Genomic DNA, 25,400 nt, shown 5'->3' with positions numbered 1-25,400 from the left:
ATCAAACCACAAATAAATAGAGCATAGTTAAAACAACAAGTATACTTATTTTTTTACAATTAAGCATTTACAATACCCTTACAAGAAATTTAATTCCAAAATTGTTATCTCGTCGTAATAAAAACGAACTGCGCACGTAACACGCTAAAACTTTTCAAACTTCTAAAATGGCGACAGTAGCTCTATCTGTTGTGACGTTCATACACTAATATTAGTTTCAACTTCTGTCACAGATGGCATTGGCATAGGCTTCCATATTGATGACCTCGAAAAATGGAATGGGTAGGGGGATTTATAGAATAAAAAAAATCTCAACCCCATCCCACGGCGCGAAAAGGGAGTGGGTGGATGTACTCGACAGTAACGTTTCGTTTCAAGCAGTAAAGTACTTTTGTGTAATGATTCGCAACAGACATGAGCATATTGTTTTCCAGGTAATTTATTCATAATATCTTATAGAATCATAAATGCTTTAAATAGTTAATAATTATTATTTGTACAAAAACTTATATACAGATGTCATCAGTTTATTCAAAACGTACAGAGTTGCCCACAAAAAATCTCTGCAACGATATGAGTACTTTAAATTAAAAGGAAATTAAAGTAATGATGAATTTTATAACTTCATTAGTAAGAAAACACGTGCCAGGAGCCTCGTTTAACATAGTAAATCTAAAAATGATCAAGATTAAAAAAAAATAGTCGAAATAAACATGTCCTTAACTTGCAGGCGCCAGTGACTGAATGTAGCAATCAACAGAGTGCTAAGGTGTACCTAAGGTAAATTAAAGCGTTTATCGAACTGTGAAATGCACCGATTTAATAATCATAATGGTAACTTCAAAATTTTATTATAACATAAATCTCAAAATATCCCTAGGTTGATATATTTGGCTGGAAACCTGTATGTATAAATATGTTTGCACCGAAAATATTATTCTTAAAATGAGTTGCTAGTATCAGAATGAGTCGCCTTTCATTCTTGGCTAGACGCGCATAAATCATCACTCCTTAATAAAATTGGCCGACGTACTATGATCACATCGTCAGTGTATAAGTAGGCCGAATGGGTAAGTTATAACATGGGCAGATTAAAACTACAAGCTGGCAACTCAGAAATCATTTCTTAGAGCGTTCATTTTAGTGGTTCAAAAAGAACGGTATAGATGGCGCTATAACAAAATTTCGAGGATAAAAATAAATGCGGCATGGATGAATTATTTTTCCAGCAGTAGCTGTATACAAATTTTACTGCTTTCAAGCATTACTACAATTACCATACCAATCTAAAAACTAATTTGTAATTATATCTGAAGAATATCAAACGTTTTTGATTAATCATACTGAACCAAGGATTTTTTTGTTGCCCTAATATTGGGCTAAGCAGCTTAAATACCTTGGTATGAAATTAAAGTGAGAAGTAGAATAGGTAACCTTCACTTAGTCACATTTGTTATTTTTGTGTGCTGGACTACTGAAGTTTATAATACTTAGTGATCAGTCAGTAAGTTATATTATGTACAGCTTATACAGGGCATACCAAAGAAACCTCAAAAGACACAAAAAGGATTAAAAGATAATACTTTTATTTAAATATTGCATTTTGGCATCAAATTCAAAACGATATTTTTTTAATAATTTTACAAAATCCACCTGACAAAAGGTGAATAAAAACAACTACTTATAATTATGTACACTTTTTTTGTTACTTACATGTTCGCTTTCTGTTACAGTATTAGTTATTGGAGAACAACACAATAAGATTGCCAAACATGCTTTTAATTAACTATGCTTGTTATGCATTGAATACTGACAGCCTACAATAGGAACCCTAGTTGATAGTCTCACCCAGTAAAACAGCTTTTATGATAAAGAAGTTACAAAGTAATTCACTGATCCTCATACACTAAAAAAGACATTGACAATTCAATATAACATGGTCTTAGAAAATTTTAAATAACAATTGTAAAAGTAAACAGAACTCCAAACAAATCTATACATAAAATCTACTAATAATTAGGAACGGTTCTTAAGTTACAATAAATAAAACATTGCATCTACAAATAATTCAATCAGTGAAGTCATCTGTGAATGTATTCAACAATATTCTTTCAGTCCAACGTAAACCTTCATTCGTTTGATTTTCATCTATAGTATCCATAACTTTCTTTGCTTTGCTTCTTAAAAATGACCATAGAAACTCAATAAACCAGTGAACAAATGAATTAGAGTATGGCAATTGTACTTGTTTTAAAGAATTTCTTTGCAAGACATCTAAAACGGTTGTATACAGAATTGATTGTCTGGTTCCTGGCTTGCATATTGATAAATGATCTAAAGGTAATTGATAAAATTCTCCACGACCTAAGTCTGCTGAAAATGTTTCAACAAAATGAACAGGAACTTTAAACGCAGTCACTAATGTTGGCATGGTTTCCACAAAACTTATTGTTTCCCATGCATAAGCATCCGCAAACTGTATGAATGCTTTGTGTAAATTTAATAAAGTTGGCGAGTTTTCCTGTAGCTGCCTCACGTCGTTAGAGGGCCATAGGACTGCAGCGGCAGCTCGTGGCATGGTGGCCATAGAACTGCCTTTATGAGGTGTGCTAAAGAATAACACAGCCTTAGTATTTTCAGCTATTTTTTTAAATGGTTGTTGGTCACTCTGAGAGGCTTCAACAAGCACTTGCTTAACAATGAGCCCGCCCATAGAATGTGCTAACCAAACGACTGGAGTCTCCTTGCCTCCAACACGTGCATCAATGAGAGCCGGCACCATATCTGAAGCTCTAGTGGCAATGTCAGCTGTTTGCAGTGGACATCTTTCAAGCCATTCTGAAAGTGAGCTCCAATAATTCACACCAAGTATTCTTAAATTACTTATATCTTTTGGTAACCAGTCTTTTGGCCAGCACAAAGTGTAGTTACATTTGTCTTCTTCTTCTTGGATGAGTGCAATACGCTTCTGATTAGCTGTAAAAGTATTAGTAGATGTTGGTTCTCTCAATGCTTCAATAGGAAGGTCATGAAGAACAACCTCTAAATCTGATAGCAATGCTTCATTCTCTATTTCTATGTAATCTTCCATTACTTGTTGGACTTCCGGATCAAGGTACTCTGTTCCCGTTTTTTCTTGGACACATGATGGATCAAATTGTGGTTCACATGCGGTTTCAATATCAATATCTGATACAGTTACTTCTATCAGTCCTATAGGCTCAGCACATTTCTTGTCTCGTTGCCTCCATGTGACAAACACACCACCTCGTAGTCCATGTACCAATAATGTGTCACAGGTAGTAGGTGAAGTAGTTCTATATAGTGGATGTAGTAGATATAAACCAGGTCTGTAACAGTATTCTCCTGACAAATTTGCAAGACATACTGCAGCTGAACTTGACAAGCGAATATCTTTTGATCTTACAAGTCTTGAAAGCTCCCTAATGAGCCCATTCTGGAAGAAGTCTGTGAGTAAATTACAATGTACACTCATAACAGTCAGAACCTTGAGTGCGGCCAAATCAAAATCTGGGTCATCACGGTTTCTGAGCATTGCTTCGGCTAATATAGGTAAAGCACCAATATTAATTAATTTAACTATGGAGTGGTCATCTTCATATGTCTTTGTATTGAAAAGACTAATGTGATGATAAAGAGCATCCAGGCACAGTATACAAAGGTCTCTCTCACTCACACTATCAGGTTTGGATGGAACACTGTCTGCTTCCATAGCTGCTTCCTGAACATTAGAAAAATACTTGGAGAGAAAATGTTGAATACAACTATGAGGATTAACATTCTGAACAGCCATGATGAGATCTCTAAGTTTAAAGGAGACAAGTTCAGAAGATAAAGCCGCTCGTCGGACGTGGATAGGCGGCGGGAGAAAATATCGCAAGTCTGCGCCTCGCGTCCGGGCGAGTAACACTGCTGTATTTTTATCTATAGCTTGAGCAAGCTTACAGCAATCCCATATCTTGTTGTTTTTGAATGCAGCTAGCTGTTCTAGTGCTATATTCCGCTGATCTTTATTTCCGTGTCGACATAACCACAAGAGTCTCCATGCTAAAGAATGCTTTAAGCTCTTCCAAATGCGGGCTAGACCGACTGATTGCCGAGCAGCCTTATCATATTCAACCTGGAAGTTTCTGTTGTAAGATGGATCATCCACATAGATATATTCGGCTACATGCTTCTTCTCTCTGTCGAATACTTTAGGATTTACAATTTTCTCTATTGATTTACAGGATTGTCCAATTTGGTAATAAACAAAGAAAGCACTACTGCTGGCAATTGTAGCGAATTTTAAATACTTCACGAGGCTTTTCAACTTTTCATGGATGCTCATGGTGGTGATGTAGACTTAATTTAATAGATTATCTTTGGCTCATTGTTAAGGGGCTTAGTTCTTAGGGGTTAATCGTTCAGCTGCAAAAAATAAACAAAATTAACGTCATAGTGAAAGTAGCTCTCTGAGTGACAGACGTGACAGTCGGTACACTCGGGATTGTTGACTTATTAGTAAAATGTTACCAGGCAATTTTGTAATAGCATAAATCAAATCGAATAAGTTTTTAAATAATTTAGATTTTTAAGATATTGTATTTCAAAATTTGTTATTTTAAGGCCTATACATCGAATATTCTGTTTAACTTATTACAAAGTAATTGTAGACGACCCCAGTGCGCCATCTGGGGCGTCTTAAATAAACTAACATGTCTCATGGTTCGTTCATACGTTTATGATGGTTTTAACTTCATTTTATCTCGACAGATGGCGCTTATATTACTTTTCTTTTCGAGTTCTATCCAAAAAGGGTCTATCCAAAAATAATACATGTTTATGTGACGCCGTTTTCTAGCTAGGTAGATAGGCACTACTTTTACAACTTACTTAATATCACGCAATATTGTCCGCTGTTCGGTACAAGTTTTAATTAAAACCTCAATGGTAAAAACACTTACATTCCGGATATAGAGTCCCATCTGATCTATGGATATCATTCAAAGTTACACATAATGGTCTCATAATGTCACATCAATTTAAATTACATTATATTGTTATCAAATATTTTTATCCAATTTTAATTTCTTATTCAAGTTACCTTTTCTATTACTGTCTACTTAACAATATCACCGCTCTCAAGTACAATGCACGCATTATCCAAAAAGCTATACTACGATGTAATGAAAAGTGGTCAAGAAGATACAATCATAGAATCGGACTCAGAAAATGATTGTTACGAGTACCAGCACAGCCCAAAATGCAACAAAGAGGTTGGTTGCTTCGTCCGAGCTCACATGAAGTCAAACGCCATCCAGACACAGTTGATTCGTAACTACAAGAATTTTCGTCATGATTCCACGAACACAAATGAGTTGGATAAAGAAATGAAGCTGCTGAAGAGTCCCTTGAGTAGGATATTATCGATCCACCGCAGCATCAGCTGTGAGGACCTGTCAATCAGCCGAGTTCACGGCGTGCAGACGTCATCGAGTTTAGAACTGACTCCTACCCCAATAAGATGCTACAACAAGGGTGTGGATCTGTACGGAGTCCGGGTTTACAGCAATAAGTCGGGGCACAGCACCAGACATGCTGACAAATGTTCCACCGCCGAGTGCGAACAATCTGATAAGTGTGAGGAAACTTGTCACTGTAAATTCTGTCACGTTCCGCGTAACAGAGGCCTGGCGGCTTGTCGCACCTTCACCTTAGGCACGCTACAGTTCAGACGATCACAAAGGGAAAATCGCAAGACTAAAATGATTGGAGGATGTCATGTACCGGTGTGCAGTAACCACAAAATAAGATATTAATTGTATTGTTTTGATTTTGTGTTGTTTTGTAATTTGTTTTTCATACATTTATTAAACACCTTTTACAGCTACATCTGTGTCAATAATTAGAGCTAATAGATGCCTAAGCACTATCTAACTGTTTCTAAGAGTTTAGAATGCGTTTCTATTGATACATCGTTAGCGGAGTCACTAACTCTAAGAATTAGTTTTGGCTAATGCACGAACTTCTCCTCCCGGTTCTGTCTAGCTCCGCATAAGTGCAAACACGTCCTTATGATGGAAGAAATAGAGAGAATACTATTAGTACAAAGAATTATCCAACCTCTAAATATGGAGTGGTTTATTATTGCAGAATTAAGCTAAACAAAAAACTAATCACCTATAACAAAACAAGTAACTCTTTCTCGTTTGTCACAGGTTCAACGGGTTCGAGTATAAACATTAAACATACCAAGTTCTGGTTTATTTAAGAACACGTAAAATACTTGAAATTCCATTGAAAAAAAGCACGTCTAGAGCGAGCTCTCATCGCTTCCCGGCTGCATAGTTTTTTGGATATTATTTACGATACCTACGTCAGTACAGAATGGCCACTTATCGAGTTAAAACTGTTGTCGAGAGCTGTCAACGGGTGCCACTGTACAACGCGAGATAAGCTAAATGCGCCCGGGATTATACTTTCAGCTTCGGGAATAATAATAGCTACACAAGGTACGTTGCACAACTCTCACGCCCGGCTGATTAGCAGACGATGTTTGGACAATTTTACTAACCGACAATTGTGTTTACGGAATCTCACAAAACTATACCTTTTTGCAAGATTTATGTTATAATATAGAGGTATATATGTAGATGATTTGATTGTTTCAATAGTTTTTAAGTTTGGTTAACTTTCAATACCAATGTGAATTTGACTTTCTACTCATTATTAAGATTGATAAAAAAGGAAACGCTAAGTGAAGTTAGAGACAGAAGTTTAATTAGTATGTGAAATGACAAACTAAATTATATAAAGAGTTTATTTAATAAGAAACAACTTACAACTAGAAAATAGAATACGTCTGCGTGAAGACACGTAAAAAAAAACAATATGAAAATGAAAATATTAACATAATACTTTGGTGACGTTTACAATATAATTTATTCTAGCAATTTACTAATGACTCATACATGTACTGTTGTTTATAATATCTACTATAAGTACTTTATCTTTGGTTCAAAATTACTATGGCGCGGTTGGCCTGGGCCCCAATTCTGCTTTTTAAAATGGCCGATGAATGAATGAAATTTGGCTTAAAATGACAATTTTCGTTTTATCTTAAGCATTTTTCTACACAATAATTGGAAATTCAGTGTGGGACGCTAAACTCAAGGTAATTAAGTTCCAATTATTGTATTGGCAAAATGCTTAAGAGAATAAGAATAATTTCAAATTTAATTCAATTGCCATTAATTCATCGGCCATTGTAAAATAGCTGTATCGGGGCCCTGTAGTGAAATTTATGTTAGATACAAAAAAAAATATTTGAACAGAATAATCAATATAATTGTACCTACTTACAAAGCAGTCTATACTTACTCCTAAGTATATAATTTACATTTTATATCAAAGAGCAGCGAAGCGAATAATTCTAGAAGGTATGATGATTTGATTCGATCAACTTTTAAGACGCAACGCACTGCGTCAGATGGCGTCCCTTTCAATAACAAGACGGGAAAACTGTTAGCGATTTATTTCTTGAATCCTGTCATAGCTACGGAAACCGATGTGATTAGATACTATACCATTACAGATTCCCTGATATCTATTAGATTACTAAAAGATGCGCGTACTTTTAGCAATAAATGAAAAAATGCGTGCAGCATTCATTTTGTACACTGAAGAGTTTGGTATTTAAAATATAAAAATAAATACATATGGTCTACAATGAGTAAGTTAATTATATATTCGTCTAGAGTACAGTTATATCTAACTTAAACTAAATTTTACACTAATTACGTATTTGTCTAAATGAAACGATCACTAATACACTAACGATTACGGTTACTACTAATATATCTTTGGGACATCAGTCCGTCAATTCACTTTTTATTTTGGCACCGATCAAGCGACAAATACAAATTTAATTAATACGATAAACAGCTTAGTTTGTAATCAAATAAATCAGTGAATTCTTATCATAGAAATGACTACAGCTTTCGCGAGAAGCACGGGTAATACCTACCACTTATTGTGTAAAACATTTTGCCTAGAAGTCAAAATGATCTTAGAGGATATTAGTGTGATAAGCGAATAACACCAATCCAACTTTATATACTTAGAAAATATGCTAAAACTGCATAAAATATGCAAAAAAACAATAGCATATCAGCTTTCTACATTTTATTATTAATACTTAGCGCGTGGTTGAAAATTGGCTTCGATTTTCGTGCAAACATAGCGTGAGTTGGAAATCAACGCTATTTATTACGATTGGAATGACATTGATCATCTGTGTCGGCTGCTGGCGCCAGCATACGTTTGTAAAGTTGAATATTCTGAATTATATTTAACTGCAAGTTGTTATAAGCCGCGAATAACTCGTGAAGTATTGTAACATTAGAACTTTCTAGTTTGGAGTCCGGACTTACGTTAAGTTTAAGCAGTTTACTGAAGCTTCCCTAATCTGACAGCAAATAATATAACATCACATTGTAAGGTCTCTTAACGCCTCTTGCTTCGAAGAGTCTATAGCCTGTCTGCTGCGTCGTACACGTTGCAGTACAAAAGGAATAAAATACCGATATTAATCAACTCAACCAGGGCTTGACGACAAGTAACGTTTTGATAAGCATAAACGATGATAAGGTTACTTAAATGTACCAATAACTCTTAATTTTAGAAGTTATTGACAAAGAAAAGCTTAAAACCGACATTTTTCTGTCGTTGCTCTTGAATACGGTTTTTTCCGTGAGCAACGCTTGTCAAAACACAACTTGTCAGCTGTTTTCAGGAGTTGATGAATACCGTTATTCTATTGTTTATTGGTAGTATGTATGCACAGTCGAAGAGGACGATGGCGGTGGGCCCGGCGTGGGGACTGAGGCGGAGGAGGGCAGCGTGGGCAGCGGCGTCGGCGGCGGGGTCGAGTAGACCTTGCGGTCTGGAGGCAGTGCCGGCAGCGGCGACGGCAGCCCGAAGCTCCCCAGGCCGCTGATCGAGGAACCCCCAGACAACATTTGGCCGTGGACGCCGCGCATCCCCGCGAACATTGGCGTCGTGCCTGTAACATGAACAACGTTAAATATTTAGACTAATTTTATGTCACGCTTAGCGTTTAAAGAGATTAATAAATTTGCTAATTTATAAGAAATTATGAAGAGTTTCGTTTCAGGAAGTTATAATCGGTATAATTAAAGACATGTACGAGGTGAGCCTAAAGATTCCATTTGTACCTACAGTTAGCCTAAAATATCGGAGGTTATATTTTCCGAGTTTCCATTGTAAAATTGAGTACTACGTTACAGAAATAGCAAGAAAACATATACCTAGTTTACATAATTATACGATCCGTGTCTACAAATCAACACAAATTACACTAGCACGGTGTTAAACCACGAATGTATTACAACAAAGCAATTTGTAATAAGAATATTGACGAGATGACTCCACAGTTTTCCGAAACCACAAACTCTACAGAAAAAATAACCAGTGCACCGCTGACAACGCGTTGATATAATAAATGTGAAGACGGCGTAAAACCTCACACACAGCAGCATGTTCACATAAAATATGTGGATGTTAGGCTATAATTGCACACTACACAAGTTCCCATCGATCGCGCCTCGCCTGTTGCTCGTCTGTTGTCGGCCACATGCACGCCTCTGGTACCTAATCGCCATAATTTAAACAAACCTAGCAACGGCTCCCAGTTGGGCGGTTTTAGGAATAAAAACTTGCTCCAAGTTAACATTTTCCAAGAATTTTTATATAACTATGCTATACTCGTTTGTATTTTATACAGATCTATATAATTCGATTGATTCCGAGAAGTAAATGGAAGCTGAATATAAATGCCGGAGTTAAATCATACGATTACGACATACATCATATTATTTTGTGGAGTGAGACAGCGAAGGATTATCCATGCTCCACAGTCACGGCCCTGATAAATTTATTCTTCTAAATGATTTGATTTCTAGGAAAGCCAAACTTACATTTAATTTTTGTAGTGAAAATAAATATGTCTGTAAGTACTTCACAGTCGTTTCATAAGCAACGTTCGGGTACTTGTCATCGCTTTTTAAAGCCATAGATCACGCCAAGAAGAGGGCCTTGCCGATGGGATAAATTGCTCTCAAGTTGGCAGGCGACGAGAGACGTGCGCCGGCGCAGAGCGCGCCCGCCTCTCGGCGCACTCGCCGCGCCCGTTACCAAATTACACTACTTTAACAGTTTAACTATAGATTTATTCGAATTTAAGTAGCGCACACAGGTACGAACAGTTAACAACAGATAAAGTACTGTTCCTGGAGCTGATGAAAAAGAATTCGCATAAGTCGCACAGCAATTGCATATTAAAAACAATTTACAAAATGTAAAATCTTCGCCAGCGAATTATGTGAATCCTGAATGCCGGAAATTTACGATGGTAATCAAAATATTTTTATATCATTGCAGCAATAAAAACTGGATAATTTGTTTTACATTAGTCGGGCACGTTTCCCTAATTACATTCATTTACGACGCCGAAAATGTATGTATATGTGTGATATCTGAAACATTGATTAGTTTGAAGATGGATTAAATTTCGTGAGTTTGGCATTAAGGATTCACGAAGACGCAATATTCCAGAAATTTGGAGCAAAATAATCCGGTTTCATAATGGCCTTACCCTTTATACAATAGTAGGCTCAAGATTCCTAGTAAAGATATTCGAGCAAGAGAATTGACATAGTGAGGTTTAATAAGGAGGTACGCAAACACCAGTCATGTTTATTTGGAAAAAGGTAATTACAGTAACTATTTAAATATATCGGATTATTTTGAACACAGTAAGTAACAATTCGCGATGAGATTGTAGGAACTTTAAACTTATACCTGAATGAAAATAATCGTCGATGAGACCGAAATCTTTCAAGTCACAAACGCTGAAACATATTCTGGTATTGCGCCATCGATCCACCCTAAATCAAGGAAAATATTGTTTTAAAATAGAGATTATAAATGTTTGTTTGTCTTGTTATTTATTAGTATGTTACCTATGAATTTAGTGCGCGATTAAGCTCACGAATTACAAAAATTAAATTACATACACTGAAACTGTTTCATTGCTCCAATAAAACGAAGCAACATGAAATTTTTCTTTCCATTGAACATTATATTTTTGTGCCATTGATATAACCTTGCTGCCTGTACATTTTTTATCACTACTTTTATCACCATGCGAATGTGTATGTGCAAGAAAATAAAAAGTCGTTCCGTTTGACATCGGATATCTGGTCTCGAAAAAAATATACAAGTTTTTTATCCAAAAAGGGTTCATACTCGGCATTGCAACGTAACAGGGTTAATTTTTTGCCCTTTGGAAGGGACGTCGAAAAGTTTCAACCTTTTTGGTAACGTTCTGTTTGTTGTAAAACGAGTCTTGTTTGTTTGCGTAGGCTACGACCACCCATCGATACCGCTGTGATCGATAAATATAGTTATTTGTAATTTATAGGTAAGTTTTAGTGTGATTAGTGTTTGGTTGTGTCCTGATATATTGGATAGATTACTCTTAAAGTGTTAGTTGCTAAGATGGAATTGAATTTGAAGAGTCGGTGAAGCTGTGGATTGTTTTTTAGCTTCAAATTCAATCTGAATGATATCGTTAATATGCTACGGTCTTCCTGAAAAGTAATGACCAATTAGAATATATTGTTACTTCTTGAGAAAAAGGTTTTTTGTTAGATAATCTTCGTAGTTAAGACTTAATTAGGATTCTTCATAATCTTTATGTAGATGTCCAATTAGTAGGTATTTTCATAGATTTTACATGTTTTTTATTAATATAGATGGAAGACAGTTAGACAGCAAAGTTTAAGGTCGACCTGGTTATTTTATGTAGTAAAATGTTACACTATGTAAGGTAAGCGTGAGAAATTAGATCTACTGAATTGATTTTGGAAATTCTCTTAACAATATTAAGCTTCGTTTTGTGAGCGTTATATGCTACCGCTGTTATAGCTCAGAGAGCGGCATCTGAAACCCCCGTATTAGGTTAACAAGGGCTGCAAAGCTCGTATGAATTTCGACAAAATTTTATATTTGGCATGAGTTCTTTACAATGATTAAATCTTCATAAAAACAAAGCCATATATATATATAACCACCATACAACAGCTAGTAATATCTAATTATACATTCTCGCTGGATGTGACATGCAAAATGTCGCTGCAATCGTACCACTTTTCTACATGTCCGTAACCATTAAATTACATTTACTTTCTTTCAATTCACCACCAAATCCCACATTGTGTGGCATATCGCCCGTAGAGATGAAGGGAAGGGATCGATTTCTTCGACCGCACACAGCGAGTGAAATGAATCGATGTGTGTCAATTACTCGAGCTATTTATATCGAGCACAAAATAGAACAATACCAAAGATGTTATTTAAAACATGTTAATGTATTATCTATCGCCGGAAAAGGGATGTTGCTTGGTCTGTATTTCGATTTCAAATAAAGGTGGCAGGTTCACGGTATCTGACATTTTGAAGGTGGTAAGTTATTCTAATGAATTGTATTTTTTTTTTGAAACGGAGTATTACCGTAGTTAGTTATGGCGTTTAATTGTAACGTGTTAACGGTTTTCGCTTTATTACTATCCTAAGGGTCAAACATTAGCAATTACTTGAACTGAAAAAGGAGAGATTTTAAAGTGGTGGAATAAAAGAATGAATATAAGGAAAGCTTTGTGGATCACCAATCAGCCCTCCAAGAAATTTATGACTTTGCAAAACCTCGATATTAATGTTTTTTGTTGGTAAACCGGTAACAGAAATAATCAGCTTTGAGATTTACAACTACCTAGTTAAAACAGTTCGATGAGATCAGTAGAGCTGAAGGTTTAAGTTTTTACCCTTTGGGGTTTCCGACCGTAATCACGTTTAGTTACCTACAGTCTACTTTTCAGTTTTCGGTAGTAGAGTGAATAAAAAACAATTAAATATGTGGCAGCGAATATTTAAGTATTAAGCAGATAGGTGAATAATGATAATATATGCACTATGAATATTATTATAGTTTATTTACCTATCACTTTCCTAACGATCACTGTTTCTCACTTACAATGTAAGACAAAAGACCGCAACATCCGATTCAAACTGAGTCACAGCTGACTTGCCGTTGAATACCTACAGTTTAAAGGTGATTGCAGTCGCTGGCTATCAAAATTAATCGTACACACATCTCAGGCCAGTCGTAAATTAAAAACACCTCGACTTCTCTGTAACTCAGGCTTAGTCATACCTTGGGCCAGTGTTGCCGATAGGGCGTTCTGCGTACTGTACTGAACAAACTGAAATACAATTTCCAAACACACGTCAGTTACGTTAAATCAAAAATGCTCATAAACTGAGCACCTATAGTCAGGCGTAAACAAGCATCAAGGTTGTCGTTCTTAAAAATCATTCTCGATTTTTTTTTTATTAAAGCGAACGTTAGTGTTCCGCCGACGGCGATATTTTTGAAATACCTATTGCATTTATAAAGATCAAACGGTTCGAACAAACGGGCGTTCATGTAAACACATCATACTCGAGCGTGCGCGTGCGCCCCGCCGTAGTCGGGCGTACGCCATGTAGCGCGCCATTATCCTCACGTAAACTAAAATACATCACACCGCGCTCTCTACTCAGTCAAGCTTTATATTTTTATGATGGTTTTGTATTCAAGTAAATCGTATTAAACGATCTAGTGTCTGCTCAAATTACGTATGTACTGATTACCGCTTTTATTTTAAACTCTGATTCGTTACTTCTTAGAAAGCGAGGTTAAAATGTAGAGTTTCAATCTCAAGGAAAATAATCTTGATTATCGTGTTTATGTTTTCCAAATAGTTCTTGGAAATAAATAAGTAGCTTTTGCATTGTAGAGCGTTATGCGTCTGCGGCAAGATAGCAAGTGATGCAGCTATCGAGAACAAAAACATAAAACATTCTAAGTACACAAGACTTATTACACTTTACGAGTAGCGAGGAAACGGGGACATCATTTACCGATGTATGATAAAAGCTCTGGGTTTAATATCAATACTTCATACTCGTACAGATGCTCCCTGAGAACAAAGCTGAGTGCTGATAATTTTGGTAGCCTAACGAACACAATTTACAGCACAATTAGATGAAAGTTGCAATCAAGACAAACGCGAAGCGACGCTTACCTCAGTTTATTTGAAGAGATAAGAAAAATAAAACGGAAACATTGACGCTTTTGACAGACAGCAATTCACACATGAATATTAGAAATGCGATCCTTTGTGGCCCAAAGTAAAAAGAAAATTATGAAATCGATTCTATAGCACATAAATAGAAGTTTTCAGAGAATTAAGTAGAATATTTTACATTAGAATAATTAAGTAAAGTAGTTATAGAACACAACCTTTTTGTATGTTCTTACTTTCACGTTTTGATACATAATTTTTTTGTTCACTTTCAGACCACAGATCTCTACTTAAACAAATAAAACCTTTTTCAATCTCAACTATAATAGTCCTAAATCGATACTAACTAGGTACTATATACGGGCCTAGATTTCTACTTAAGACAGTTACAGAAAACCTTTTTCCATTTCAATTTCTATTTGCTACTAAACTCCACGTTAAAGTATTCAGCCTATATACGGGCCTATATGACCTTAAAACGTAGCACCAGAGCCGCCTCGCGACTGATGCAGACGTTGCCATTGCACATGTTACCGCAGCTTTTACGACCGTCGTAAGGGAGTATTCTCAGAAACGGTCCGATGTGCACATGGGAGGCAATAAATCCTCGATTATCCGGCCCTGCTCCGAACTCCGTATATATTGGCCGCCTATGTACATTCTGCCTTAATCTTCGGGTGTTATATTAGCAGTTTAGCGATGTATACAACATTTGTGTACTCACGTAGGTTTGGAACTGTTGCAGAGCTCAAAATTGTAACGTAGTGAAGTATTGGTATGTAACTTTTCGTATTATGTACTTACTACTTTTATCGGTAAGGTACAATAAGTTTTTTATTTGTTATATTTGCATAGTTCTTAAGAAAACAAGACATGTGTGTCGTTTGGTCGATAAGTTTACTCTGATCAATCTGGCTCTTGGTTCTAAATGGCGAGCCTGGGCAAGAATCTTACAAAATATATAGCTGGAAATTATGTTGATTTCATAATAGGGACTGGAAAATGCAGCCACTCATAGTTTAATTAATAAACTGCGAAAAATAAGAGTTTAATTGAGTCACACGGTCAACAATATACCCAATTGCGTACAGAAAGCTCATAATTATACTAAAGCGACTCTAGCAGCTACAGAATAAAGTGCAATTCAGCTCGCATATGCCTAAGTATTGTATTTAATCATTCGAGAGTTTCCGCTTAGTTTGTTTCATCCTTTTTTCAGGTTTACCAATAAGGAAATGTCGACTCCGAGCTCAAGAGAAACATCTCATACGTAATATTATTTTACTCACGTCTTAAGTATTATTCTTGATACTTACAAAAAGAAGATATTTATTTACCTATAGGTAACTCATGACGTTTGAAAAAATCGTGCTTAAGTAAAATTACCTAATATGCTATTTTAATTCATATATGTAAGAACCTTTTATGAAAGTTACTACAAACGCAAATAAACATAAACTTTTCTAAGTTAGGCCTAGGTTAGCATATTGGAACGGTGATATAAGTTAATTTTATCCCGTAAATAAAAAAATATTAAAGTGAAAATAATAACTCAGGTTACTTTTTTGATCGAAACTGTAAAATAGTTTTAATAACAACACCTGAGTTTCAAATTCAGTCTTTATACATTATGCATTCCATTGCCGGTGACGTTCTCGACGTCCTGTTAAATATTGAGCGATGTTGGATACAAAGGCATCGGAGTACTAGGAGCGCAGAGGTAATAGGAGTACACTCAACACAATGCAACCTCCTGCACTATTGCACTTCAGCCGGTGCGTGCAGAGACTTTCCTTGAAAAACGAACGCGAAAACGCAATATGCAAATTAAAACAAAATTCAAAAAAGGATTTCCATTGAAAACAAAGAGAATTCTAATTATAATGCAAAAATTCAGTCGATATTAACTAATTTTCAGTGTGACGCGCCGCAGGGGGTGCAATACGCAGGCGACAGAATTAAAATGGTACTAGGAGCACAGATCTAGTCTGGAGCTAGCTTCCTGATCGATCAATACTGCAGTCTGCGTCACATGAAAGCGAAGGTGGACTCGACTGACGTCACGAAGCATCCATTGTTCGTTCCGAGACGTTATTTTTGTGAACAGTTATCGTAAGAGGGAACGTCATTCATTCAAACATTAGACATATCTTTCCCATAACTGCTGACTTTTCAAAAATAATACTTAGAGAAAATATTTTTGAAATTAGAAGTTAGCTGACTCTAACGGTACAGTAAATAAAATGTTTTACATAAAACACTTTTCCATTAAACAATCATTTTTTTCCCCAAAGCTAAAAGTTTCAATATTCAGCAGATTATAAAGAACGTTGAAATTCTGTCTTTCAATGCTTCAACCGTATAATTTAATAAGGGAAAAGTTTTGATACAAATCAATAGGTTCTCGAAAACAATCCCGATGATTGTATAAATATAAACTGTTGTATCAATGAATTATTCGAAGAATCAGAACTTTTTCACTCACAATATAGAAATCTTATAAATGTACCGAGGCTTTATGATATTAATTAAATGACGTAATTGATTGGTAATACTTGTATACGTTAGCTACTTTAAGTAAATTCTATTTGCGGGCAATGCGGACCATGGTTATTGAAAAGATTCTTTTTTCTAAGAAAAATTGTTACGTAAAATCAAATAAGAAGGCACTTTTCCGAGTACGCTAAGGAGGTTCGGTGCTCTAATTTTGTTATAATTTATTTACATTAAGTAAACGAGTTTATAAATATTTAAATCAAAACTTATTATTTATTTTAGCTACATTAATTTTTAAGTATAAATCTTAGAATTGATACTTAGAAACTTTTGCAATATCTGCTTGTTGACTTATTTTTTTTTGGTTGATGTTCCCCTTTATTTTGACGTATGCGCTAGAACAATGGATTTTTAAGGCACATGCATGCGAAATTCCTATAGGTCATGCTGCCCTGGTAGAACAATCTGGCTGGAAGGCATTTTAGTCAATAACTTGCATTGAGTTTTGCAGCGCCATCCTTCAGAGGCTACGTTTGGCACAGTTATTGATCTGAGATGGCCGGTATAGAGATGAGATACTAGGAAACCAGATCAGTAAAGAGGTTTGATCGAAATACAACACACTTAAATCTAATATATGCGATGCTAATACGTCCGCGTCGAGTTTGAAGCGGGAATTTGAATTTCAAAACGGAATCACCGGGAGTGTCTAGCTCTAACATCATCGGAATAGCATACTTAACTAAACTCACATAAAGTTCAAAATTAGGATACAATAAAAAAAACCTTCCGATAAAGGCCAGCATTCATTCGTAGAGTAACACAATATATTCCTCACGCTATTTGAATATGATAATATCAAAAAAATCACACGTCGCTATTAGCCACTGCTATCAGTGATAAGTGAGTGCCTAAATTGAATAATTAGTTATGGAGCACTCGAAAGTACTTGAGAGTTGAGCCGAGGATTACGGATGTCGGTACCAGTGGGTGCCAGCTCAAGTGGGTTTTTTTTAAGGGAAATAAGCTTGATTTACTGCGAGATAAATTCTTGCGACGCGTGTGGGACCTTGGCGTAATGAGGCAAGTGATGTGTACTTAACCTCCTCTACCAAGTAATATTAGTAAAAATAGGTTATCCATTACTAGCTGTTACCCGCAAGCCCGCTTGCTACAAATCGCAAATGAGCCCACGGGAACATAAAAAGGTTATATGGTACATGGTGTCTCTGTACCAAATTTTGTCTAAATCCTTTCAGTAGTTTTTTGCGCTAAAAAGTAACAAACATAAATGCATACCTTCTATTTCCTACGTACAAACATTCGGGTTTATAATATTAGTAGCCAGTAGGATGGTACTATGTATTCATAATTTTGGTTTTATATCACCATCTCATTACGACTTAAAACTTAACGCTGATCAGTGGAAAACGACTTCGGAACATATCTCTCTATAATCACGCAGAAAAAGTCTCGCGCAATAGATAAATTACGGCTCCCGAAAGTAATCATAAGAACTAACAGAATTCATTGATCATAGTGATAATTCGTTGAACTGCCGTACGGTAAGTGGATTAAAAGACGGAACATTCCCATATTTGTAAAATTTCTCTCACAACGTTTACAGAGGAACCAGAGGAGGAGTATTGTTGTTTCATTCAAATAATATAATTATATCCCTTATTGAAGCAATTCAAGAATCCTAAGGCTATCCGAGTGACGGAAAATGAGTGAGAAAAGTGTTCTAGTTGAGGAAAAACTATCTTTAGTTTGTTATTATTGAGTATTTGAACAGCAACAAAATGTAGACTTTTTTAGTCACCTATGATTTTACCTTATTAATAACCGTTTAATGTTTTTTTCTTTAACGAACAATGTAAAAATGTTTTGCAATAAGTAAATGTATAGAACCAAGTTAAAAATCTAGCTAGTGACCAAACTTGAGTTTGAAACAAACTTTCCAAATAATTAACACATTCCGAAGAAACCGCGGCCGAGTTTTAACTAACGTTTTATAAACCAATTACTGGCCATTTGCCTCCAAAATATTGATGTAATGCCTTTTGCTATTTATTTTTTATTTATTTCTTCTTCAGGATTAATAGCTCAGTCTGTTTTATATCTGAATCTGCAATTATTTAAAACTACAGTGTAATAGAACCTTAACGACCAAATAAATGCATCGGCGAGTAATTATTTACGGTAAAACAATTAGTTTATACCTACAGTGTTTGCTTTATTTTTAAGTGGAAACTATTTAAAATAATTTTGAATTTGAAGATAATGTCAATCGATATTTCATTTCATTTAATGGTTATGTAAAGAAATATCCGTTAATGAAATGCAGCCTCCTCGGGATGATTACTATTTTTCTCAAGACACCCATCGTAGGATTTCAAGCAAAAATCACTAGAAAAATTTGGACGAAATTTAGTACACAGGTTGTTTATAATCTGGAAGGATAGTTATAATTCCCATTATATGTTCTCGTGGGATCAATAGTGTGCGGAACCGATAGAACAGATAGTGACATTATAAAATGGAGACCATTTTTCACCTCTTAAGATTTTGTCCATAATTCAAGCGTTACACTGGTGGACACCCTGAGATTTGTAACTGCATTGATATAGAATTAATCTTTACTTGCCTGTTACTCTGAAGCGCCTCTTAAGCAAAGCATTTTTCCTGCTATGGGCTAATAAAGGCTTATAAAAGGCGTAGCCTTTCTTTTGTAAACGTTTCTTGTAAGAATCTGATTAGGATTGTGTGTAAAAAGATAAATATTATAAATATCAGATTTCTAATTGGTAAGGATAAGAATCCATTAAATAAACTTATAAGCTAAACTCTGTAACAATATAATGAAAAACAGATGACGACTGGTTGTAACTATAAAGTAAAAATCTATTTGAGCCGTCGGATAATTCGATTGACTGGACAACAGAAGCTTCTTTAAAAACAAATAACAAAAAATATACTAAATATACGCGTTATTTTAATACATTGTGCTTTGATCAATTTGTGCTTGCTTGAAGCTTTATCACAGTCAAAAAAAGTATTCAAAATTATTCACAAACCATCCGACGGACACAGAAATATTGTTTTCGTTCATGTAAGTTAAAAGCAATAACAATTCGAAAATTAAATTTTTTGAAATGAAGATTTAATAATGTACTAGGATGAAGTATACGAAAATTTTTGCGTATAATTTTAATTTATTTATTTATTCGAAAGAATTATTAGAATGTTACAATAAACCACACTGTTATTACAATACTCTTATCTGCTTTACTATAATCAAAGCTTTGATTTCTATTAGAGCCTCAATATTCATGGAAGAGAGAAAACCAGGTATATTCGACGTAACTTACAATGTATGAGTGCTACGCGGAAGGCTACGCGGTCTACGCAACAAAAACCAGTAATTTTCTTTGTCACTTGTTAAGATGGAACCTTTGGTAGAATTTTAATTAAATCTTTTAAAATTAATTAAATCTAAAAACATACAAATTATTAAGTAACCTGATAGTGCTTCTAAATTATTATCTCCCTATTCAGTTTGCCGTAGATCTGCATACATCAATGCAGATGTATAATTCAAACGTGCTTAAAAAACAATAACTTTATGATCATCCTTAATTTGTAAATAAAACAATTCAGAACTGAACAACATAATTAGGATGGGAAATAATTACTGCAAATTCAAAAGGGTTAGGCTATATACCAACCTTTCAAACTACATAATATCTTTGGTCAGGCATCGGAAAGCCAAACTAGTCTTAATCAGAGTTTAAAGGCTCTAAAAGTTAGATATAGAAAAGAATAGATATGAAAGTTGTAACGCTGACTCACCATGGTCGTTGGCAACGGCGTACTGGTAGTTGGGTATGAGGTCCGGCAGCTCGTGGTGCGGCGGCGGCGAGGCCGGCGGCGGCCGGTAGCCGGGCTCCACGCCGCCGTACGCCAGCGGCCACTCGCGCTCGTTGATGGCCCCGTATGCGCAGTACTCGCCGCCGTACGCCAGCTGCTGGCCAGAACTCGCGTGCGAGTAGGCACAAGCTCCGTAGTCGATGGAGCCACTGCTACCCGCACCCGCGCCGCTTCCACCGGCCAACTCGTACCCCGACGCCTGAGACGGTGGCAGTGACGGCACACCTCCTCCGCAAAGGTAACTTCCGCTCCCGAACTGAGGCTTTAAAGCCTGACACTTGCGCCGAAAGCCACGCGGCCTTCTTCTGAACGAACCCTCCTCAAACATAAACTCTGAAGACGGATCTATTGTCCAATAATGACCCTTCCCCGGCCTACCCAGCCCCTTGGGCAACTTCACGAAACATTCGTTTAAGCTTAAGTTATGCCGAACGGAATTCTTCCAGCCCTGATAGGAACTGCGGAAAAACGGGAACTGTTGTTGCAAAAACGCATAGATCTCACTAAGCGTCAGCCTTTTGTTGGGCGAGTGGCGAATTGCCATAACTATGAGGGCGATATAGGAGTAGGGTGGCTTCTCCTGTCGCCTGGTGGCGGGCGGGCGGCGCGCCGCCTCCTCGGTGGTCTGGTCCTCGGTCTTCATGCGTGCACGTGCGTGTGCGTCGGGGCGCGTGCGAGCTCACAGTGCGCGCGCGCCGCACCTCCGCTGTGTTCCGCCCAGCGCCGCCCCGCTGCCGCCCCACCACACCCACGCCCGCCTCTACACACTAGGTTATTGGCAAAGCTAAACTCGCTAAAGCTTTTACCCACCGCGCACCAGGGATAGAACCTGCTGCTATACCGGTACACGTCAGACTGGCAATATTACAAAAATGAAATAGCACGTATAAAAAATAAGTTAGTAAAGTTGAAAGCTAAACAAGTTTAATGGGGAAGCCAACAATAGTCAAAGTTTCTATACCTACCCTTTTATGATCGTATTAGTAGAACGGACGGAGACCGCTTTTTAATTAGCGATCGAGTAACAAGTTCTAAGAAGGGTTGAAGGTAGTGTAGATATGTAATGAGAATATGTAGGTCAATGCACTGGCGGATCCCCTGTCTGTATCATCCACAAACTCATACAAACACCCAAACAGCGGAAAACCCGCTTAGACAATAATATTTACCCGTCGCAAGGACGCCTGTCGAACGCCCGCTCTTGACCTAGCACAATTAAACCAAACATTTTACTAGAACTATAAAACAGTTATACGACGTACACCAAATATTTACCATAAAGCGTAAACCAAAAGTTTTGCATTAAACTTGCCGGATTTATTTACTCGCGCACGTGTAAACTAAGATGTTCAATTGAAAATAAACTTTATTACACTGCCTTACGTCTCACTTTTGTAGCCAAGCGATAAAGAATCAATGGCGTTTGGCAGTTCTTTACAACACTGAAACGAGTGCAAGGAAGACAATGAAGGATATTAAACCAAGCGCACGTCGTTATTGCTGTACAAGTAGCACTTACGTCGCTACCTATTGTATGTAGAGGACTGAATGCACGTCATACACATGAACAGCAATGAACACCATAAAAAATTGATATAGGTACCTAATAACCTAGATGAATACTAAAAAAAGTGATATTGATTGTATGGCTATCTTGATTGTTAGTATAACCTGCAACTATGATGAATTATATAGAGCTGTGCTCCTATCGCAGTACGGTGTGCGAGTACACATAAGACACCTACGTCATCCAGCGTTACATTTTTGATGTTACATCATTATGTACGTACTAAAGTGACGTAATATGATGTCGTTATAAATAAATAAATCATTATTATCGAATGGTGCTATAAATACGGGTCGGCCACCGTCACGGATGCGCCCGCGCGGGTTGCTGATCTTTCCTATAAACAATCACTGCCACTGTAGTAAACATTAATACTACGATTGGCTATTGTAATTATAATTTTTGTGAGATTCAAACAAACTGCAAATATAAAGACGTTGGTTTTGTAAAAATAAATTTGTTTTCCCGTACTTACAGTGCACTTAATGTGAGCTCTCGTCCGATCACATAAAAAGCTCTTCTCCAGCGCTCAAGATACATTAAAAACCTATAAAATTAAATTAAGCATGTTTTAAATAGGCACCTACAATCAATTTAAAAATATTTCAGCAGGTACAGACAGGGCGACAAAGGAGTGCGTGTGATAGGTGTTAGAATTTCAAAGCTACTTTTCTCTTTCCAACGCAGTGTTTCCAGGGAACACCGAGTTAAAGGAAGATGCGCTCGGTCGAGACGGCTCGTAAGCTCCGCCCACAACATGGCGCGCGCACTCGAGCGGCGCGCGCGCAGGCGGCGGATCATTGCCTGATCTTGAACCCTCCATTCATCACCTTTTACGATCTAGTGATGTTTGCTTTGAGGTTTTTACGGTTTCGCCTTAATTTTTGGTGTGCAATTAGACATTTTATTACTGAAGTTTAATTGATTTTCCAACCATTATAACAAACCGAAAATTCGTGAAATTACGTGTATGCGACATGTAACGATTTATTAGACGTGTTACACATGTCGGTGTAATAAACGTTAGCGTTCATTTGATTACTATGTAACCTAAGTTACATTTGCTTATCTCAATAAAATGCGACACAGCATTTTATTGAGATAAGCAAATGGACGTCGCACTTATTGCGTCTTTGCGAGTGACCGTGTCCTCTAAACGGGAACATATGCATCTAGGTGGTTAACTATGTTTACTTGTCTTCTTGTTGTGTATCTGTTTTTTAAACATATTTACATTAAAATATTTTCAAAATCCTTACTCATATTGCAAGCAACGAGTTTTACTTTTAACCACGAATAAACTAAATTCTTTAAAACAATTTCTTGGCGACTTTTTTCAAGTAATAAATTGGTCATAGATTAAGCCATAAAGTACGTGACGTACGGACTTTGCCACAAACCAGTATACTTACAAATTAGTATCATATGTTACATGATTCCCATGCAGACATACTCACAAAATATTTGCTGATTGCAGAGCATAATGGCCGGATAATAAACTTTGTAGCGATGACAGCTGACACATCACACCGAGGCGGCAATGTTTGATAAATGAGGCGCGGCAGTTCTCTGAAACCTGACTGCAAGAGCGTTACTCGTAAACAGGTACTTGAGGCCCGAAAATATAGAACATGCTAGAACGATTAAGATAATGATGAAAATAAAGCATTTATTTGGATAAAATTTGGTGTACAATAGTGTTTATAACAAAAACTAATAAATTACAAATATCTTGTAAGTAATAAAAATAAAAATTTACTTTAAAAACTTCATTAGATTCGTGTATTTAAGATAGGTATTTACAGATCACTTATAAAATAACGCCGAAGTAATGTGCTACGACAGTACGAATGAATAGGACAAAGACTTTAGGATAAAAAAATCTGGTTAGTCTTTATATTTTTTGGGAAACTTATTATTGTCGCTGGTCCTGTATACAATAATAATACCAACCTACAGACTCCGATTTTTGTTTCTCACGATGTTTTCCGTTGAATTTCGTCAGTGATGTTTCAAAATGATTAAAAAAAATACGTTACAGTGACATTAGTACTTTGCCTGCGTTTTATTCTGACCTACACCTCGTGCATAATGCATACAACTCCATACATAGAACCACAAGGCCCACCCGCCACGACATTCGGGCGTACTCGCCCTACCCCTTCTCACCTTAGGGGTTGCTAATCCTGGCGCGCAATGAAGTCGTATGCGTATCGTCTAGTTGAAGTACCGCCATAATACATAAAACTATTCTCTTCGGGGTTATAGAGACAAAATCTTGTTTTAAAAAGTAGTTAATGTAATAGTTAACACTTACAACTATTGAAAACAAAGTTTGTTGAACTGAGCAAAATAACAAAATACGACTCAAAATGTCAAACTCAATAAACTAGTTTCACAATTTCGCACGAACTTCATGTTAGATGAAATAGAAAAACTATGATTTTGGCTGGCTACTAGGGGACCATACGAGGGAAGAGGCTTTAGGGGATGAAGTTGTGAAATTGCATCTATCGATCCTCCTAGCGTGACTGCAGCCCTGGTAGCTAAGCTTGTTTCGCGCGCAGTGAATGACCTGAGGACGCGCGGGGGTAGGAAAATGGGGAGAGCTATGTGTCGGTGTAGGCATCGATTTTGTGATGCTTTTTCCAAATATTCTCCTGAATATTTCTCAACTATATTATAAATCCAATTTGAGTTTGTTTACTAACTGTTTTTTTTATATTGTACAGATTATAACTGAAAATGCTAAAAAAATATAGTTTTCACAGTACTAAATAAGATAGAGCTGCGTTTATTTTTTGCATTTAAACGTTATTTAAACCTACACTATAATACACCTACATATTTTTAATCGAAGTTTTGTAAAACAGGGCTAGAGTAAAAAGCTGTATCCATAAGAAATTACCCGACTAAATTCGAAAACCACCCGAAGCTCCTTTTTCGTGAACTGAACCCGCCTCCAAAATTGGTCGGGCTATCCCGATAAATATGCGTGACTTAACCGTTTTAAAGAAAGTCGTTTTGAGCGTTAGTAAATTTTAATCTTTTTAATAATAATTAAATCTTAGCTTATAACTTTAAAGTCTATTGGAGCCAATACATATCGACTTTTCAAAGTAACAGTGATTTAATAACTAAACCACATTTACTCCGCCAAACCTGTTGGAAAGTGGTAACGGGTAAAATTTTTAATC

At 36.4% G+C, this 25,400-nt stretch overlaps 3 protein-coding genes across 4 annotated transcripts; 1 reads left to right on the top strand and 2 right to left on the bottom strand.

Moving 5' to 3' along the window:
- Positions 1 to 1,161: 1,161 nt before the first annotated feature.
- On the bottom strand, positions 1,162 to 4,554 carry LOC113495764 (protein SERAC1). Its single transcript, XM_026874684.1, has one exon. It carries the CDS (start codon positions 4,349 to 4,351, stop codon positions 2,069 to 2,071), a length of 2,283 nt encoding a protein of 760 aa, XP_026730485.1. The 5' UTR covers positions 4,352 to 4,554; the 3' UTR covers positions 1,162 to 2,068.
- A 434-nt stretch (positions 4,555 to 4,988) lies between these two features.
- On the top strand, positions 4,989 to 8,913 carry LOC113495767. 2 transcript variants are annotated; one of them, XR_003400755.1, is made up of 3 exons: positions 4,989 to 5,792; positions 6,222 to 6,515; positions 8,849 to 8,913. XR_003400755.1 is itself a non-coding variant. In XM_026874686.1 (2 exons), exons 1-2 carry the CDS (start codon positions 5,154 to 5,156, stop codon positions 6,240 to 6,242), a joined length of 660 nt encoding a protein of 219 aa, XP_026730487.1. In that variant the 5' UTR covers positions 4,989 to 5,153; the 3' UTR covers positions 6,243 to 6,676. The 2 variants fall into 2 exon arrangements, 1 of the variants encoding a protein (XP_026730487.1); XM_026874686.1 differs by lacking the exon at positions 8,849 to 8,913 and having other exon boundaries at positions 6,222 to 6,676.
- LOC113495766 (forkhead box protein F1-B-like) lies at positions 7,229 to 22,130 on the bottom strand. The gene is made up of 2 exons (XM_026874685.1): positions 20,559 to 22,130; positions 7,229 to 9,067 (listed from the first exon to the last, which is right to left on the bottom strand). Exons 1-2 carry the CDS (start codon positions 21,277 to 21,279, stop codon positions 8,826 to 8,828), a joined length of 963 nt encoding a protein of 320 aa, XP_026730486.1. The 5' UTR covers positions 21,280 to 22,130; the 3' UTR covers positions 7,229 to 8,825.
- Positions 22,131 to 25,400: the final 3,270 nt, after the last annotated feature.

The sequence above is a fragment of the Trichoplusia ni genome, chromosome 7 (genome assembly GCF_003590095.1).
Source record: "Trichoplusia ni isolate ovarian cell line Hi5 chromosome 7, tn1, whole genome shotgun sequence".
Taxonomy (NCBI): domain Eukaryota; kingdom Metazoa; phylum Arthropoda; class Insecta; order Lepidoptera; family Noctuidae; genus Trichoplusia; species Trichoplusia ni.
Note: the sequence above shows the minus strand (reverse complement) of the source record. Positions and strands in the feature narration are given on the sequence as shown.

Excerpts from the sequence above, each read along its gene's own strand:
- LOC113495764 (XM_026874684.1), bottom strand. The coding sequence starts at position 4,351 with ATGAGCATCCATGAAAAGTTGAAAAGCCTCGTGAAGTATTTAAAATTC.
- LOC113495767 (XM_026874686.1), top strand. The coding sequence starts at position 5,154 with ATGCACGCATTATCCAAAAAGCTATACTACGATGTAATGAAAAGTGGT. Across the intron at positions 5,793-6,221 it reads TTGGAGGATGTCATGTACCG|GTTCAACGGGTTCGAGTATA; the intron begins GTGTGCAGTAAC and ends CGTTTGTCACAG.
- LOC113495766 (XM_026874685.1), bottom strand. The coding sequence starts at position 21,279 with ATGAAGACCGAGGACCAGACCACCGAGGAGGCGGCGCGCCGCCCGCCC. Across the intron at positions 9,068-20,558 it reads CGCCGTTGCCAACGACCATG|GCACGACGCCAATGTTCGCG; the intron begins GTGAGTCAGCGT and ends TTCATGTTACAG.